The 20,465-nt window shown below is 32.2% G+C and overlaps 3 protein-coding genes across 4 annotated transcripts; 1 reads left to right on the top strand and 2 right to left on the bottom strand.

The window, feature by feature from the left end:
• Positions 1–700: 700 nt before the first annotated feature.
• On the bottom strand, positions 701–2,655 carry LOC124536861 (transcriptional adapter 3). The gene has a single exon (XM_047113501.1). It carries the CDS (start codon positions 2,370–2,372, stop codon positions 978–980), a length of 1,395 nt encoding a protein of 464 aa, XP_046969457.1. The 5' UTR covers positions 2,373–2,655; the 3' UTR covers positions 701–977.
• Positions 2,656–3,237: 582 nt separating this feature from the next.
• On the top strand, positions 3,238–17,251 carry LOC124536876 (zinc finger protein ZFP2-like). Of its 2 annotated transcripts, XM_047113526.1 has the most exons (15): positions 3,239–3,743; positions 3,862–4,134; positions 4,298–4,443; positions 4,586–4,730; positions 4,881–5,018; positions 5,531–5,671; positions 6,209–6,295; positions 6,366–6,471; positions 8,687–8,909; positions 9,482–9,587; positions 10,400–10,520; positions 13,023–13,181; positions 13,957–14,125; positions 15,297–15,386; positions 16,518–17,251. In XM_047113526.1, the coding sequence occupies exons 1-15, from the start codon at positions 3,452–3,454 to the stop codon at positions 16,560–16,562; spliced, it is 2,241 nt and encodes a 746-aa protein (XP_046969482.1). In that variant the 5' UTR covers positions 3,239–3,451; the 3' UTR covers positions 16,563–17,251. The 2 variants fall into 2 exon arrangements, with proteins under 2 accessions (XP_046969483.1, XP_046969482.1); XM_047113527.1 differs by lacking the exon at positions 5,531–5,671 and having other exon boundaries at positions 3,238–3,743.
• Positions 17,252–17,324: 73 nt separating this feature from the next.
• On the bottom strand, positions 17,325–18,782 carry LOC124536828 (protein twist). Its single transcript, XM_047113450.1, is given in 2 exon segments — positions 17,325–18,734; positions 18,737–18,782. Coding segments are annotated over 2 exon segments (966 nt in total). The 3' UTR covers positions 17,325–17,814.
• Between the last annotated feature and the right edge of the window lie 1,683 nt (positions 18,783–20,465).

Below are 20,465 nucleotides of genomic sequence, written 5' to 3'. Positions count from 1 at the left end.
AATTTGAGTAACCCTCGTACTGTTTTATTTTGAGAATGTATACTTAGCGCGTATCCTTTGTTGGAGATTCATAAATAAAACAAATATGGAAACATAGCCTTGAGCTGAGGGTGAGGTGAAAGTTCCAATATAAATATATCAGTACAGTTACAGTATACTTATTATAATGATAATCATAATATTATTTGTTTGCTACCTCTTCATGCTTTAACTGCTAAACTGGTTAAGATGAATTTCGCTGTAGAGATAGTTTGAGTCTCAGGGGAGGATATAGGCCTTTTTATTAACATGAAGGTAAAAGCTTGTTACACAAGCTCAATTCAGCCAGTAATATAAAAAAAAAAACCTTCTACTACTCAGGTAAAACTGACAAAACAAAAAAAGGTGGCAAGTACACCAAAATACTATATCAGATATCCATACATGTTTGGTTTTTTTATTATAAGAATAAAATAATTAGATAATAATATTGTAAGCTCGATACAACTATAATTTTTTTTATCATAGAGTTAGCCTTTTATTTATCAACTTCAGAGTACAGTAGCCAACTTTATGGTTATTTAATAAAATACTTTGAGACTCATAAAGAATATGTAATGTATTTTAATGAAAATTTATGTAAAATATTCACACTTATTAAATAAAACTAAAATGTTTTGTGTAGAAAAAAAATGTAATTTGAAATCATGACATAATTTACAAATAATTTTGGAACAGTTACAATGAAATCCCATGTGAAATCAGTGCCTTATTGGCAAAACTAAAGCCATTTCATATATGTTTAAAATTAAATGCTATATATCTAAAATGAAACTGTTCTTTCTAGAGATACAATAGTTAGGTGAAAATGACAAATTTTAAATAATATAAAAAATATGGCATTGTGGAAATCAAAAAGCTAATAATGAATACTTATTTTATTAATAACCCAGCTCAAAAATAACAATTTTTGCAAATAATACTATTTAAATATATATTTAGCTTGTGTTAGGGCCTGTTAAAGGCAGTGCGCTGATTTCTTTGTTAAGTCTTATTTGCTCATTTATGGCACGCCAAGCATCTTCCTTTTCTTTTTTAGTTATTGGTCTCTTCTTTTGTTTTGCAGCTACCATCTTTTTATATGTATCAATGCATTCCATGTCTACCTGATCAAGTTGTTTTTTCAGGTTCAGTCTTATCATCTCCTGCTTACATAAGCCTATCAAATTTTTCAGATTCCTACAATTTTCTTTTCTAACAGCAGTGAGTTCTGTTTGACACTTCTTAATTTCTGCTAAAATCTCATCATCTGCTGGATTTGTAAGTGGAGGCAAGTCTTCTGGATCCAAAATTCCTTGTTCAACTAATTCCTTTCTAAGGCATTTCTCTAAAGTTAATGAGTTTTTGTAGCTACTTTTTGTATTTGTTGTTTGCTTTACTTTAATATCAGGGACTTCGTAAGGCATAACATTTTCTTCCATTAAAGCTGACACAAGTCTTTGTGTTAAAGGCCCAGTAATCATATTATCGGAGGTTTTATCAAGTTTTTTTCGTAAATTTGATGCATCTGGTGACATTCCTGATTTTTGTTTATTTGGATTTGCAGCATTTTGGTCTTCTGTCAAATGTTCATCTGCCCACACTTCAGAATAGTGTCTACCCAGTGGCGGAATCGGAGGAAGTGTTGTATTGCTACTTTGTACCATAAGGGATTCAAGAAACTTAATATCATCAAGTGTGACAGGTGCACAGTATGGGTCTACTGAATTCCAGAATTTGTATGGAATATTATTCTTTGGCAAAGCTAACTGCGATAGTTCTAATTTAACAGAATTGTCAGAATTAACATTATTGTCATTTAAATAATTATGGGATGCACCAGAAGAGGAATTATTAAAGTTTTTTAATTTTGGTACCTTTGGCTGGTTCGATAATTTAGCATAATCTTTGGTTTTCACTAATTTATCTTCGGGGAACTTTCGTTTTATGGAATATTGAAGTTGCTTACCAGCTGCTTTACCTTTCTTTTCCCTTTTAGATTCATTGGTATCGATACTTTCAATTTCTCCTTGAAAATACCTTATGCGAAGGGCGGTATTACAAAGAAGCGACTCTAATTCCAATTGTAAGGCATCAAGCTCATCCATACCGATGGGTTCATCGGCAGATCGTGCAGCTATAGCGGTAAATCTCGGTAAACTTATAGCATTATCTTGCTGTCTAATGTAAGGTATCGGACACATATCTGTTTTTGTTTTCCCTGCGGATATTATACCTGGTATTTTTGCTGGTTTAGTATAAGGTGAAACACCGGGACTTGAAGGTTTTCCATTGTCGTGGCCTTTACTCCCCAATCCTCTTTTATTGTTATGGTGCATTCTCTTCCCCATCATTTTCTTCAAAACAAATTTACCCGCGTTAAAACTTTTGCACACATATATAACTATATGTAATTAGCGTCAGTTTTTAATTTCAAAACGATTATATTTACACGATAAAACTTACACACAATATTTGCAAATTTATATTTAATTAAGTGTAATGCAACTACTTGACACTGTTACCTTTAAAATTAATGAATTATTTACAAATAACAATAAAGTAAAATAACAATGAAGTCAACAAGATGGCGACCTATTTTTCAACCATTTGATTGTCATCATACTTCATAGACCATTGCAGTATAATTCAATAATTGACATTACATTAGAGTTGCCACTTGACATTTTCAGAGTTAACATAAAACTAGAAGGACATATTTTGAATAGTATAAATTATTTATAGTATAAATATTTTATAATAAATAAAATGAAAACCATTTAAAACCCTATAAAATTACCAAACAAGTAAACAAATAATCTGATGGCTATAATAAGTATTAACATACTTATTATTTTTAAGATTTCAATTTAATATGTATGTCTATCGTACATCTGTTATAATTTCTTACAATTAAAATCATTGTTTTTAGAAAAGCAATTTTGTTAATGAGAACCTAACATTAATGACAACAATTACCAAAAGCAGATAACTCCAAGTAAATTACTATGTATGTTAAATGAATGATCCCAATAGTTTAAGATATTTTCCATTAGTGCACTTAGATGCTATGAGGCTAAAGAAGTCTAGACTTAATGTCTAGACGCACGTTACCTATGATATTTGTTGAATTACTACTATATCAAAACCTCTTTATTATCTGCACTTCTCGGGAAATCATCAAAGACAATTTAATATCACTCTAGCTGGTCTCTATGGTTAGAAATCATTTTTGTCTGTATGTAACGTGATGTGCTTTGCTTTCTGCTTACAAGTGTGAAGTTCTTCAAAAATGGACTTGTGTTGAGAATTTAGATACAAACTAAACGTCAATTGGAGAGATGAGTTGATAGTTAAATGTTTACAAAATAATGCAAAACCCTTTGACATCAATATTCCCAACGCATTTTTATAGCTCGGAGATACAGAGTAAATGACTTTTACAATGGGAGATTTAGTATTATATTGCCCTCTTTGTTGCAATGCTACATTTGATTCGAAACAGTCACTCATTGAACACATATCTATTATTTCATCAAATTTAGTATGCCCCTTATGTACAAATAGATTTTCTTCAATAGATCAGTTTACTGAACATTTAAAACACGATAATTGCGAGCTTGTTAATCAAGTTCAAACCATTATATTTGAAACAAATACACAGATTGAAAATAATGATAATTCTTTGGATAATAGTAAACTGAAATTAGAACTTAATGAAAATGGTAAGAAAATAATAATGATTAATAACTAAAAAATAAAATTGTATCTGAGTCAGTCAAGAAATTTTATATAATTTCAAATGATAATGTGTTTTAATATATAGTCATTTTCTTACTTCAGGAAATAATTTACAAAAGAATGATGTAGAAAACCAAATATCAACACACACAGTTAAAGTAAGCAATGGTTCGGAAGAAAGTAAAATGTATGTTGAGTTGTTAGGCAAGCAAATGCTTAAGCCTTATTTACAGACCCAAGAACTAAAGTTAGTAAAGGAAGACGGAGAAAGTCGTTATGTGATTCTTACTGATGAGGATTCTGTTTTAAATCAAGGTGTTTCAATTGTAACTAAGCAGAATGTTGATGGGACTATTTCTTTAACGGCTCTAAAAGGTAATAAGAACAATAATTATTATTGAAACCACAAATAATAACAATTTAAATTCAAAACATACAATTATAATTTTTACTGTAACATAAATCAGTATAGTATTCGTAATGTGTCACAATAAAAGATGTAATTTATGCATTAATTTAAATATTTATTCAATAATAGATGAAGAACCAGAAACAAACACTGTGGAAGAAGATGTTGACAAAAACCAGGAGGAAATATACAGTTGTAATGCATGTGGAGTATCATTCTCATCAGTTTTAGAACACATACAAAACTATCATAATGATCAAGATGTTGTGGTTGAGGTATGAACTCGATAAAAATAATTAATTAAGTGATTTAATTGATAAAATTAGAAATTTTTCATTGAAAATTTTATTTAATATGTCAATAAAATTAAAGTAAATGATAATGCTAAATTTTATAACATAATAAATTTATTCAAAGGAACCAATTGAGGTAAACAGTATTCCATTAGAATATGAAGAAGTTGCAAATGAAGAGGTTTTGGAAGATAAGCAACAGCCCAGAAGGATGATAACTGAGACGGGAGATATTATTGAGACACCTTTAACGGAAGAAGAAGAGACAGGTGATGTAATGTCTTAATGAGTATTTGTAACTTCCTATAAAGGAGGTAAAAAATCTGCTATAGATAGAATAGACTAATATTAAAATATGCATTTTTGCTTGAAGTAAAGAAAACACAAAATAATGTTATATATTCTATTTTTAATTACAGTTCCAAACAAACCAGTTAAGGTTGTTATACCGATAAAGACGGATGCGGTAGACAAACAGGGCCGTGCGTGTACACGCCGTTATGTACAGATAGACAAATTTTGCAACAGCATCATAAAAGACATCAAACCAACTGATGGTATGTGGTTTTATTAACGGTATTGTATATTCTAATCAAAGAGAGATAAACAATTCTTGGATTTACATATTCCATGTTATTTGCTTGTAGTCTTACTATATTATAATACGGTATAAACAATGCTTCGTTAATATATACATTTTACGAATTTAAAAAACGAACTACTTATAAATTATTCAAGATTTTGACCAATGAAATCATGTCAATTCAAGGTCATAACTGTTTTTTGTCTTTTCTCTTGTGATTGGAATAGGCTATGGAACAAGATTTAAATTATCTGTAATTTGTAAACTCCTATATTAAAAATAAATAATATTCATTTATAATGGGAACTTTTTTTTAAAAATCTGTTATTTTATCTTCTATAATCTATCAACAAAGAGGATAATTTTAATATTATATAATGTACTAGAACCTGCATAACATGCAATTTATTACAAGAATTGGTAGGGATTATGATTCAATATTCATGTATTGTTTCATGTTGTGTTCAATAAAAAAATGTTTTCTAGAAAAAAATGGTCCATATCACAATGTGGTTGTAAAGGAAATGCAGACAACGTCTGGTAACAAAATGCGGGTGTACAATTGTATGTCGTGCAATGTTTACGTCTCATCGCTGTCGGAATTCAAACTGCATCCATGTAAAATTTGTATGTATATTTGTTTATTTTTTATACTTGGCCGTCATTAATATAATGGTATTGTGTGCTTTAAAATCGCGCATTTTGTTACATTAAATTTAATTTTTAAGGATACTTGTAGATTTTTAAATGTATGAAAAACTAGTTTTTTAATGTACTCGTAATAAATAGGAAAATAAAGAAAATATTTCATTTTATGTTTAACATAAAAATAATAAACGCATTTAATAATACATAAATTAAGAATGCTTCTCTAGTTTTTTTTGTATTTTTCAGAAGTTAGGATAATTTTTTTAAACATTTGGCACAAGTTTTGTCGTGTTTATTGGAATGTCGTGAAATATGGAATGTGGAACTCTCATAATTAATAAATTACATATATATTCAATAATCAATACATGAATTTTATAAATAGATCAACTTTTATATAAACAAGGCAAATTTGTACTGAAATTTTAGTTATAAGTAGATGAAGGCAAATTATAATAATATATTTTTTTAATGTTTTATTTTATTAATTATTAAAGTATTAATTATTTGTTACAGTGAAGTACCATTGTCCACAATGTCCAGTCGCATATGAAAACTCAAAATCATTGTGTGCACATATGAAAGTACATAAATCGAAAGGAGGTATGTAGATCGATTTTAATCATAATAAAAGCAATCAATTGCAAAATGTTAGTTATATTTTTCATTTCAGAATTTAATTATGTTGCCCCTGTGAAGTTCGAATGTGAAATTTGTACGACAACATTTCCTACAAGCAAGTCGTTGAAATTACACAAGAGGATGCATGACCCTATCAAGTTAGTGAATAATTTTAATTGCAGTTACAAGAAAAAAAAGTCATTAAGTTTATTCGTAAATCACCTAAAAAAACTGTAAGATTAAATCATTGATGATAAAAATAAATATAAATACAGTAATTATATAAAAAAAAAATTAATGACAAAGGCGGCAATTTCTGTCGGCGCAAGCGCAGTCAACAAACGTGTTCCGCAAGCGGACAACAGAACACATAATTTCAAAATCAAAATCAAAGTATACTTTATTCAAGTGGGCTTTTACAAGCACTTTTGAATCGTAAATTAACAATTAAGTGAAGCTACCACCGTTTCGGAAAGTAGATTCTACCGAGAAGAACCGGCAGGAAACTCATTAGTTACTCTTTTTCAACATTTAAAAAATACAAAGTCATGTTAATTAATACAATTATTAAAATTAACATATCCTGCGTGGATCTCAACAGGTATTAATTCCACGTTTTTTCATCATCTACAAAATCTTGTATCTAGTAATACGCCTTTTTTACCAATGTATTTTTTATAAACGATTTGAATTTACGAAGTTCTGCTATTAATTTCAAATGTTAATTTAAATGATTCGTTATTATCAATGCTTAGTTAAATAATAATAATCTTGTTCTAAGCTATTAATATTAAATGATGTATGGAATGTGCTATTTGTGGGCAATCGTTGAAGAGGTATCAGCTATCTGCGTGGAATGCGAGCGCTAGTCACGGCGGTGACGTGCGTTAGTACCTGAACCTGACCTACAATAGTAATGACTTAATATATGATTTATGATCTAAATTATTTGTACTGTTTCTAAACTTAATAGGCTATTTGACAATGCAAAAAATAAATTGTGAATTATTATAATCGGTGTATATTATGACTTTAAAATTGGTTATTTACCAACAAAACTTGAAAATAATACGTAATTTATTCAAAAATCAATAAATAAAAATGCATTTTTTCAAACTTTTGTCACGTGACACAAAACGCTTCTGATTGGCCAGGCTAATGATGAAGTCACTTTCTTGTAAACCTTGCTTTTCTACTACATGTACCACAGATTAAAATACAGCAAAGTGACGTCATCGACCCCATTGCAGCGCCATATTGTAAAAGCAGCGTTTTCGCGCGTTATATAAATATGGAAGTTTTAATATGATATTTTTCGGTAAATATGTACTCGAAATAAAAAAATCAACTTTTACTGGGTTCCTTAACCTCTACTAAATAATATAAAACGGATTTTAAAAACCAGTCAAATAGCCTATTGTATGTACGTAATTTGGAAGAGCTGGACCACCTGACACAAGTACTACTTAGTCGTTTCTGTTCCTACCAATAGATTGAGCATACGATTGACATTATTACAGTTTTGTATGGGAAGGTTACTAATTTGACACGTATAAACATGTATGTAATATTCGTGTTCCCTTCAAACGCATAAACCTTAACTAAGGTAACTGTATCTGTGTGAGAGTAAACAAGCACTACAATATATATATCCAGAATTCCAGAACATCACAAACGTCTCGTTTTCGTCACATGTTTGTTATCAGGCTGGATCGTCCTTGAAACCGTGACCTTGAATGAAACTTTTGGTGTATTTTTCATTCATTACACTGAGGTTTCAATTATGATAAAATAATTTTTTTTATTACCTTGTAATATTGTTTGTGGGTGATATCGCAAGGATCGATCGCTACACGGGTAATAAACGAGGATAAGTTTTTTTGGTTATGTTTATTGCCATAATATCTTCTATACCAATTATTATATTTATATTATTATATATAATATTATAGGTAAAACCTTATACTTAAAGATGTAGATCATTTTAAAGTTTGTTATTTCATTGTGCGTCAATCACGTGAAAATTACTGAATGAGACTATGACTATTCTACGCGGAATCGTTCGTAAATTGTTAAGAGGCTATATATTAGATTCCGTTTATCTTTGCTCGGCGAAGCCGTTAGGATAACTACTAGTTTTATTAATTAGTAAGTTGGGTTGCGCAGTTACACCCGCTTTCAATGTATATACCAAGCTTGAATTTCATGTTGTTGTGTGTTATATACGACATAATAATACTAACATTTGTTTTTAAATAGGCTAACAGAATTTTTCGAAGCGATTCTTAAGTTTATTGTTTTTAAGCAAAGTCTTCAGCTTTATATAATGGTGTGACAGTAAATGGAATAATAGTATGGAATTGTTGTCCTCAGATCTCGTCCAATAGAACCCCCAGTGGACACATCTGATGGTAACATAGCTAGTAACAACAAGTTCCTCTGTCCGATATGTGACAAGCTGATACCGATCGACTACCGGACCATACACCAGAACTCGCACAAGGGCAGCAACAAGATGAACTGCGACATATGCAACAAGAAGTTCCACTCCCAGGAGTATTTGGATATGCATATGAGTGTACATAGCATAGATAAGGTGAGATCAGATTGTACATTAACCGTGCAGATACAAAATGCCATTGAAAATGCGTCGCTTCTATTCACCTCTCGCTCGCACACTGTCGCTACTACTCTATAGAACGACAGGAGTATACATTAACAAAGCTTAGATTTTCCATACTATTTGCTAATATGTATCAGCTCCGTGCTACTTAATCTACCAATATAATATATTAGTACAATTTATACAATAAATAGTTGGTCTAGTATTTATGACTACAGATCACAATATTATGGGTTAAAGGCCCAGCTCGGGCTGATAAATAGATATTTGGGGATTTTCCGTCGTAATTCTCAGTAAGACTATAACTAAGTAAGTCTGGAAGTGTGTATACTCGCTTGCCGCGGAAAACACGTTAAATCTATCCAGTCGTGTCGGAATTACCGCCCTTTTGGACTATGAGAGTGCATTAATGTTTACGAAAACACTTGTGCACCATAACACTAGAGTAGTAGTTTCCTTTACCGAAATTGTGCATATTTACATCAGTACAGTAAATTGTGTAAATAAAATTGTTTGTGGAACTTGACAATGTTGTTTGATTTCAGGTAGTAATCGGCAAACAGGATAAATCTCTTCCGTACACGTGTCTATATTGCAATAGGAAGTTTGCAAGACCCCACGAAAAGGTTAAACATGAAAGGATACACACAGGTAAATATTTGCTATATTGGGGTGATATATTTAATATAGTGTATTTGTAATGATTTATAAGATAACCGTATTGAGTTATTGTTCAAGTGTAGGGACATTTTCATTACTGAATTATTGTGTAAGTAATGTGTAGTAAATACATTTTTTTTTTAGTTATCCTGATTTTTGGTCAAATCGCTAAAGTTTAAATGGTCCATTTTTCAATATGATGAGAAAAGCCCTTATATATCTTCAAGGGGAATTATGTCAAACTTTGTTATATATTTTTTTAAGGATGCATGTTATTCATTCTGCTCGCTCAGTGGTCGCGGTAAAAAAAATGTGATCCGTTCTTCGCGTATAAGTTACATGCGTCATATTGGTTCTGATTATATGGGAAACAATGACTCTTAAAATGATTTAATCTAACAGGACTGTCTAATGCTGCATCATTCTTATTTAAATAATTTAAAAGAGCATCATTTCTAGCCTAGGCGTAAGAGCTAACTGTGTGTGGTTGCGGTATACGCGTGAGCTTGTCTTTGTGTGCGAGCCCGTCTGTTCTCTTCTAGAGTGACTCTAAAGTAATGTAATAAGAGGCACTAAGTCAGCAGCGACGCTATCAGCTGTATCCACCTGCGAAAATAGATAATTCGAATGTATTATTCGGCATTCATTGTTGTCAATGAAATGCCGAGAGTCCTGTGCTATTTATCATTATGGTATATACACTAGCACAGTAAAATGACGTATGACGTGTAATGACTTACACGTCGTATGTGTCGAGAGTGTGTACCCTGTGCGCTCGTACTGAGACTCGCCTCGGTCCGCAGGCGAGAAGCCGCACTCGTGCGAGATCTGCGGCAAGTCGTTCCGCGTGTCGTACTGCCTCACGCTGCACATGCGCACGCACACGGGCGCGCGCCCCTACGCCTGCCCGCACTGCAACAAGAGGTCAGCCCTACTCTCTCTTCGTACCTAATGCTTTGTTATTATTTTTAATAACGCTAATTTCGTTTCAAATTACAATAAGAATCTCTATTCCAAAATATCAATTGGTGACTAGAGTTTTACTTGTCTATAAGATTTACATGCTTTAGATCTATACGAGCTCATACAACTATAGTAGCGGCACGCTACGATGGCCTTTTTGACGTTTGCCCGCTCATGAAGTTTCGTATTTTATAAATAGTTTCATCAAAGAAGCAAATTGTTGTTCTTTATTGTCAATAGTGACGTTTAGTTAGTCATAAAATTTATCGAATGTGATTTCTAAACTACAAATATTAGGGTACCACGAAGATAACTGGTTTTTTTGGCGTAAACATGTACGGCACACTCTCACACTCGACCTCGTAGTCGGTGTTATATTTGAGTTGACAATAAATATTTTATCTATTTTATAAATTATTTATTTTATTTAGATAAGATTTCGTTCGAATATATACTTAAACTAATTTTATATATTTTTTATCAAACATTTTTAATTAGATACTACTTGCAACAAAAACTTGAATTAAATTACTTGCAAAAAAACAAAGATTTGAATATTTTATATAGATAATAAATTTACATTTCACATCACTTTTTTAATATGTCAAAACGGCCATCGTATCTTGCCTCTAGAATAAGACTTGTCCATGTTGTACTGCTTATGCCACTATGTTTTCGTTGCGCTTTCATTGGAGAAAATATAAAACGTCAAAAACAGAAATAATACTATTTTATTTTATTTATTAAGTATCTGGAATTTTCTTATTGGTTTATTATTACATAATGACATTACCTACAATGAGCATATCATTTTCACTTTACTAATATACTTTATTTAAACACTATTTATTCTATATGAATAACTTAGCCGAATGACTTTATTCTAATTCTTATAATGCTACAGTAAATATATCTAAAACATTTTCTTCTTAACTGATTAAGTCTTGACGAATGTTTTACACTAGTTTTTGGTCTATCGTTTCTGTTTTGTTACACATTATAGTTTATTTTAAATATAATTCATCAACCTGCATTTATATCATCGTTCAAAGCAAACAACAGTAAAATGTAACTTTATAAATAACAATTTTAACAAAAAGAAAAACCGACTTCAAACAAAACACTATTTTAAAACAAATGAATATGCACGAAAAAGTAATAAAATTAATTGCGTATTCAACATATTTTTTAGAGTCTTCCTAAGTTAAATGAAATGAAAAATATTAGACTACTTAAAAGTCGATTTACGATTATATCATGTAGTTATAGTTATTGGTATATTTGGAACCGGTGTCAGCCACGGTGCCCTTGTCCCAACAATCAAAAGAAAGAAGCGATACGAGCCCCTTGATTGATCCAGTATATTATTGTGTAAAAGGTAATTTGTAAAAAACATATTTGTTAAAGTATTCTCGTATTGTTTTTTGATAGATATACTGTAGGGTTTTATTGGCTGACATTGGCTTATTTAATTTTGTTATTAATAGTTAGTCATTTTAGTATAATGTATTGGATAATCATGACATAATGCGCATAATATCCAGATACAAATAATAATACATTAAGACAAATATATATTAGAACAGTGTTATTTCATTACAATATATACTTTTATATCTATATAGATTACCATACAAAGTACCTACTCAAAATACCATATGCACACACTGAATAAGTCAAAAACGAAATAAATTGAAAATATTTCTTTAATGAATAATAAAACAAAAAATATATAAATTCAAAAGTATTATTATTATATAGCGAGGGATTAGACTCTACTCCTCCTATTGTAGTTTAGTTTTGCATTCGGCGAAGTTGTAGGATTATGGAGCCTAATATGAAGGATTTCGCCGATAAAATTTTTCTTTACTAAGCAGGTCAATAAAAAAACAATGCATTATTTATAAACAATATTAGCAAATGTTGCACAGAAATCGTTTTGCTTATAAAAGGCATGACTTAGTTTATTATGTCGTTTTACTTACCTTTTGTGTTGCTATTTCTATTCATATTATCGATAGACCTGAATGATTTTCATTTTATAAATTTTATTTGTGTTTTGAATTTGAGTCGAGATGGTCCAGTGGTTAAAACGCGTACATCTCAACCGATGATTGCGGGTTCAAACCCAGGCAAGCACCGCTGATTCATGTGCTTAATTTGTCTTTATAATTCATCTCGTGCTCAGCGGTGAATGAAAACATCGTGAGGAAACCTGCATGTGACAAATTTCATAGAAATTCTGCCACATGTGTATTCCACCAACGCGCATTGGAACAGCGTGGTGGAATATGTTCCAAACGTTCTCCTCAAAGGGAGAGGAGGCCTTTAGCCCAGCAGTGGGAATTTACAGGTTGTTGTTGTTTGTTGTTTGTCAACACACATGCACAAATTCTAAAAATAAGATGCTTTTGTTTCAAAGTCGTCGTCGATATAAGTTATAAAGGTAATATGTTCGTGCAGGTTCAAAGCGCACAGCGTGTACAATCACCACTTGTTGACGCATTCAGAAGTGCGTGCGTACAAGTGCCCGTACTGCCCCAAAGCGTTCAAGACGTCGGTACAGCTCGCCGGACACAAGAACTCGCACACTAAACCCTTCTCTTGCCAGCAATGTAACAGGTATATTTGAATCTCATTGAAATTCCATTTCATTTTAAAATGTACACTACTTGCACCTTGCGGAACTAGGTTTAAAAACTTTTGTTAAGTCAAAATCAAAGCAAACATCAAACATAACGAAGAGCAAAAAAGTTAAGATTGTTAAATAAAATTTATTGGATTTTATTATCTGTACTAGAAAATCTTTTTAGAATAAGGTTTGTTTTGAATCATTTTTAATCCATCTAGTCCTGGATTATGAATTATTAGTGTGATAAATACAATATAAAGGGAGGTACAAGATCATTACCGTCCATAGACGTGTAAGAAATATTAACCATTCCTTACGTCGCCATTGCATCCCTTTGGTCTGTAGTTATACTCATCTTTCAAACCGGAATACAATAATATTGTAATGCTATTGGCGCTAAATTATCTGATAAACCCACCGCCAAGTATATCTTGGCGGTGGGCGGTGACCTCCGTGGTCGAGTGGTGAGTATACCGGTTTTCATGGGTACGTCACTCCGAGGTCCCGGGTTCGATTCCCGGCCGAGTCGATATAGATTATAATTAGTATTCAAAGTTGTCTTGGGTCTGAGTGTCTGTGGTACCTTCGTTACTTCTGCTTGTCCATAACACAAGTGCTTCAGCTACTTACATTGGGATCAGAGTAATGTATGTGATGTTGTCTCATATTTATTTATCTTATATCTACTACTGGATATTTTAGATGTTATTCAAATTGTTTAGAAAAAGTATCTAAGTAGGATGATAGAATCTGTGGGTCCGGCAGGCCGTTCGCGTCTCTGTACGCGGTGCGCGTGCACATGGAGATCCACTCGCGGCAGAACAGCCTGAAGTTCTCGTGCTCGCTGTGCGGCGCCAGCTACGCGCGCGCCTTCGCGCTCAAGGACCACATCAAGCAGGTGCACAAGCAGGACGTCGACTCGCCCGAACACCTCGTGAGTTACGTACACTCTACGCGCACACACACGCACACGCACACGCACACGCACACTCACACGCACACTAACGCACACTCACACGCACAAACGCACACACGCACACACACACACGACACGTGTGCGTACGCACATGTATATCTACACTAATATTATAAAGAGGAAAACTTTGTTTGTTTGGTTGTAATGAATAGGCTCAAAAACTACTGGACCGATTTTAAAAAATTTTTCACCATTCGAAAGCTAAATTAATCCCGCATAACATAGGCTAAATTTTATTTTGAAAAAAATAGGGTTCCGTAAGATATTTTGGGTTTTTCAGACAAAAAAGGAATATATATTTTTGAATATATATTTTAAAGGAATATATATAATAATATATTTTGCGTATGATGCCTAAACTATAAAAGATAGAACTATAAAATGTTCTAACTCCGGTCCTTAGAGGGCATAATGGCCTCCAACCCTAAGAACCTCATCAGATTCGTGGCTGATGTTGGTCTGGCTGAGGTGTTGTGATCACGAATTTGAGGTTTATCACAATAGATCCAAGCGCCGGTTGCAGTAATTCTTCAAATGTGACCGTGCCTCAGCAGTAGGGATATTAGAAGACTGATTATGAACCGTTATCTACGCGGGCGAAGCCGCGGGCGACCGCTAGTGCATAATATAGTGTGATAGTGATTTTCTATACTCCTTGATTATTTTATTGCTTTGTTTGTCAAGTTGCTAGCTTGAACAACTGGTGACAGCTAGGTCCCAGATTTGACTCTTGAATCGGACAAATAATTGTTGTATGGTCTTCTGCAGCATTTGCAAATTACGTTCCATATCATTTCACAGATATTATAACTTATCCAATGATTAAATAGTAGGTTCACTAGTTATCTCTATATTGATGTTGTGTGTATGTTTAATGATCATTTTTACAATAATCTACCAAAACTGCAACATCCGTTAATCAAAAAAATATATAATATATTTTAGGACAGATCTAAAAGACATCTACTTAACAATATGGCATAACATAATTATTTACCAACCCGTTAGTCCGTAGGATACGTAAATTTGATGGTTTCCTCACCCCAACTTAAAATTAATCTGATTGAACATAAATGTCGACAACAACAAATAGACACGTTTAAATTAATTCGTATTTAAAACTTCACAGACGATACTTAAAGAAGAAGACTGTATGGTGCAAGAGAACGTCGACATCGACTCGGAGGGAATGCACCTCAACAAAGATCTGCCGCAGGAGGTCAGTTCGGCGGCCGTTAATAAATAGAAACATTACGTTTCATTGGAATTTAAATTGCTGTTTATTTATTGACTTTTTATTCTTCACAAATGATCCAAAAATACTTAATATTATGGACGTTACGAATCGGGCATGTACTCCAACCGGCGAATTTTATTTGATGTTTCCAGTCCGTTCTGGTTCACATAATGTTGTAAATTTTCGCGATTTTTACACATTGAAATAAAACTAGTTATAACGGATTTAAATCGCGAATATTAATTATTTTTAACATCCCGACGTTTCGAGCACTTTACAGCGTTCGTGGTCACGGGTAGACTGTGTCTACTTAAGATTAATTTTGTATAATGCACCTGTAATTTATATTAATAATAATACAAATACCAACTCTTAGTGACGTCATGAATCAATTAAATGTAAGTGTGTTATAATTTTCCTTTATAAAAATCAACAACAATACACAAGATTCATATTTAAGTAAAAACAAAAAACTGTCAAAGAATGGAATGTCTTATGAGTATTTTTAAAAAGTAAATTGATAATTTCAAAAGGTCATATGAAATGCATACACGGGTGTAATGTCTGCAAACAATTGAAAAGTACATATAGATGTCATGGTTTGTCAAAATGGTTTGAGCGCGAATTTTGACTACTAGTAACTGATTATTATTACTTGATCACAATTAATTTGAAAAGTTATCGTCGCTATTCAGTCGCTTTCCTATTCTAACACAATAATCCGATTGTGGTTCGTTCGAAGTTAAAGATATAAAATATAATAATCGTAATCCTTCAAAAGCACTATGAATAATACGTTGAACTTTATTCTTGTGACAAATTTGGGTCGGAATAGAATCGAGAAAGTGTCATATATACGTATTATATAATGTTAGTAGAATTGCACCCTGTTTAGCTGTAGCTTTATTTACAATGCAGTCAATCTTATGGTAAAGTAAACAGGAAGATTGGCTTCAACTCTTCACACTATCTTTCCACTAAGTCACTAGCATTATCAGCAATACTAACTAATAATTTGTTGCCATTGTGAAAAAAGAATAAAATAAATACAATTAAATCCTTATTAGTTTCCTTTACTATATCTTTGGATAATAAGATGTTTTATTATTTCAGATCAACGAGTTGGATATACATACTGATGAACTGATCGTACCTTAATTTGTAGTATTATGCATAAGGATGTTGTTGATATATTAATATATTATCATTCGTGATACAGCGACTCGACTGGCTTACACGAAAAGTTTTATATTTGAACCATTATGTAAAAATTGTTACATGAATTTGAGACGAATATAAACTTGTTTTATAATTATGTTGTAAATATTTATAATATATAGTGAATAAAATAATTGTTTTTTTTTTGTAATTTTATGTTTTAATATCATATACATAGATCACAATTTTTAAATGTATTTCAATTTAGATTTTTATACAATATAATTTTATTACATAAGTTTTATGTATTACTTGTCTTTTCCATCCCAACTTGTACATGTTTCTTTTTATAAATATTTATATCTCAAGTAAGAAATAAACTTGAACATTTAGTTCTTTTATGAGATAATGATATTCTTAATATGGGATGAAAGCAATTCATAACAATAATACATTAGCGAATGTTTTGAATTAATTACATCAAATAAAGTTTATTTTTAATCAAAGATTAAATGAATACAATACTTGCTTTAGCTTTCATATGATTTGTTGAAAGTAAGCCAGTCCTATCTATGTTAGATAGAATCAATTTTACTTATTGTATTTTGATTACTATTTTAAAGTACTTCCAATAAAACTTTTAATGTACTATATACATGTATTAGACAATAAATCAATTTTAAATTATCTATATTCTCTTTTATTTAAAACCTCAAAATTTCATTGATATATTTTCTGATATATTTTCGTACTTACCAGAATTTCAGTATTCAAAGCCATAAAGATCCATTAAGGTTAATATAAAAACGTTGAATAAGATTTGTAAGATAAAACTTTATTATCATTTACATCTACCTACGATTTCATGATTTATTTTAAAAATCATTGAAATACAATGTAATGCGCAATTTTCTTAACAGTTATCATGTTTAACATAATGTACACAATTGGAATTCACTTTTTATAATTACGTAAAGTCATTTTTGGTATACAGCTGTATTTTTAAAACTTAACTAATGTCTTATAATTATTCATTTAAATGAATTCCGTAATAATAACATTTTAGGGTATTCTAATAAAGTATCACATTTTCGTAATGATAGAACATCTAAATCTAATAATTAAATCTAATTAGGTACCTATCTAAATTTATATTTCGATTTTTACAAATAATAAACAATTTGTTATATTAGCATTATGGAATAAAATAAGCGTCTTTAGATCGATATAGATCGTCCTAACAGTAATACTATCACGATTGTCCATTGGTCCACTCGCCTTCCATCCTCCACACTGAGAAAGCGTAACTTAACTTATCCTGAGCCAAATATTTTCCGTGCTCGCTTCCTGAATCGCTTCCGACATCACTACTCGAAGACGACTCACTGTTCGACAGGATCTGATACAGGAACTCTATGTATTGTGTGGCCAGCTGCAGAGTTTGTATCTTTGACAACTTATCGCTCGGCAACGATGGAATGATTTGACGCAAACTTGCGAATGCTTCGTTTAAACTTTGTGTTCGTTGCCGTTCCCGCACGTTCGCCATAACTCGCTGTATCTGCATTTCTTCGAACGATTGTGTTTTTTTTCGTGACGATTTCGATGATCTTTTTCTCGTTCTCCTTTGTTCCTCGTTCTCATCACTGCGCTCCTCCGTCGAAGACCGGTATATAGTTTCTTCAATCTTCGGCAAATCGGCGGGCTCGTAATAATTAGTAACTCTGTCTTGTGAATTGGAATCGTCGAAGTAGAAGCTTCTGGAGAACTGCCTTTGACGTTGATCAGCGATATACATTTGGTCGTATGGTGGATATTGAGGCTGTTGATACTCTCTATCATCTCCGTCGAAAATAACGTTCGATGGCCAGGGCTGTTGTAGCGGAGGCCGCTCGGAACCGTTGCTCAAATCCATTAGATGCGTAGGCGACGATGGCGCGAAGCCCTGCATCTCCGCATCCCTTTTAACTTCCACTGGTGCGTAACCGTAATATCTGTCCTCCTCGAGGCAATCTTGATCTTCCTCACGTTTGATAAGTACTCTGTTATCACAACTTTCGTAACTCATAATTCGGGGTCCGAAAACCGGCAAACTGCTTAGGTTCTCGTGTAACATGCGCACGATGTAAGCGCAAGCGCTTGTAGTTACAGACTGAAAGAAGTCTTGCGCGATCCGCCCCTACCCGTCCCTTCATTGACAAGATACAAAAAAATAACCATTTCCACTGAGCGGGCTCTGATGCGCCTCCCGCCCAGTGCGCCGCCTCCTACCCACGACCGCGACTTTGTATGCGGTAGAAAGAGACAGCGACATACGAGTCGATCGTTTTCTGTTTATCTTGTCCGTCATCTCAGAAATGTATTTACTGATTATACATAGATTTATAGATATTGGTTCGGTCGCCATAACTGATCGCATCGGTAAATGTGCATCCTGTCAGACTTTAGTGTTTTAACGTAGGTACTGATCATTTAAAATTAGTAGTGTTTTTTAATAAATGCGGCGCGTTATATACATAAAGATTCCCTACTATATTTGTCTCTTGTAATTAAAGATTTTCTGTTAATGGTGATTTAATAAGTTCAAAATACCTACTTATTACTTTACACAAAACCTTAAGCAAACTTAACACCATCCAAAAAAAAAGAGAAAAATCGGCGCCACCCTTGCTTGTAAGTTTTTATGTCGTCTCGTCGCTCGGTCGCCCGTATTAGGTACTAAAAATATCCTTGACGTAATCGGACCAAGGAGTCGATCCCACGGGCAGACCCGCTACGATCATGCCTTTACACGAATAATATAAATATTTAATATACATATTTGTCTAGCGCTCGACAGATTGCTGTGACGGGAGTCTGGACAGTATCAAAGGTAAGGCGGTATCACTAAAAGAACGCTATGGATATGTTTAGTATCACAAAGTATTAAATTTTATCATCTTCATTTTTAATCTACTTTTCATAAAAACAACCGTTCATTTCAAAGAGATTTTTTTTAAATTTGATATTAGATAAGATTACAAGTTTAAAAATCCTTCATAAAAATCAGTTACATTTAAAATTTAACGGAACTTTTTAATTTTCCAATCGTCGATGTCCCAAGAACTGGTCTTATTTTTTTTAATTATACAGATACTATAAAACTGTTATAATACGTTCCGAACTTTTTTAATGAAACTAAAATGTTTAAGTTAACTCATTAGACGTCATCTTTAATATCTAATTACATTTAAAAGTTTTTAAATAGGTACATATATCCAAACTTTCATACACAATGCGGGATCAAAACCGTAACGTGACTTGTTGAACTATTAGATGTATTTAGATATACTTATTATTTTTGTACAAGTAAGGGTTATTTAACTTTTGGAGTATTTCGGGAATAATTACCAACCGCGGCAGTGACGAACCCGACGATATATTTATAGGATCATTATTGAATACATATTTTTAATTCCTTTTGAACTAAAACGATATTGTATTTGCATTGAGTACCTACTTAAATGTATGTTTCCTTAAATAGTGATCGATTGTAAATGTTTTAATTTTAAAATATAGTGTCGAAAATATTACCTTTACTATGTAGCACCTTTTAAAGGATTTGAGAAATTCTTATACATATTTTGACCCAGTTAATTCTTTGGATATAATATAATCCGGATTTTTTTTGTGTACAGTACCTATTAGGCTTTCGTCGAGACTGCGATTCTATAATATCCAGGATTCAGCTTGACTTAAAATCTGTTTCTTCAAATGATGAAAAAATTAACACATACATAGGAGAATTACTTCTGCATGCATAAAATCATTCAGATTTTACCCTGATAACTACAAAACACGGTGTAGACATTTTGAAAGTTACCTTAGTTAGTTAGGTAGTAGTTAAGTGTTACGAGTGCTTTC

This window comes from Vanessa cardui, chromosome 17 (genome assembly GCF_905220365.1).
Source record: "Vanessa cardui chromosome 17, ilVanCard2.1, whole genome shotgun sequence".
Classification (NCBI taxonomy): Eukaryota; Metazoa; Arthropoda; class Insecta; order Lepidoptera; family Nymphalidae; genus Vanessa; species Vanessa cardui.
This window is presented reverse-complemented; position numbering and strand designations above follow the sequence as displayed.

Bases quoted from the DNA above. Each gene is read 5' to 3' on its own strand.
- LOC124536861 (XM_047113501.1), bottom strand. From the start codon at position 2,372: ATGATGGGGAAGAGAATGCACCATAACAATAAAAGAGGATTGGGGAGT.
- LOC124536876 (XM_047113526.1), top strand. From the start codon at position 3,452: ATGACTTTTACAATGGGAGATTTAGTATTATATTGCCCTCTTTGTTGC. The intron at 4,135-4,297 runs GTAATAAGAACA...ATTCAATAATAG, and splicing joins TTCTTTAACGGCTCTAAAAG to ATGAAGAACCAGAAACAAAC. The intron at 5,019-5,530 runs GTATGTGGTTTT...AATGTTTTCTAG, and splicing joins AGACATCAAACCAACTGATG to AAAAAAATGGTCCATATCAC.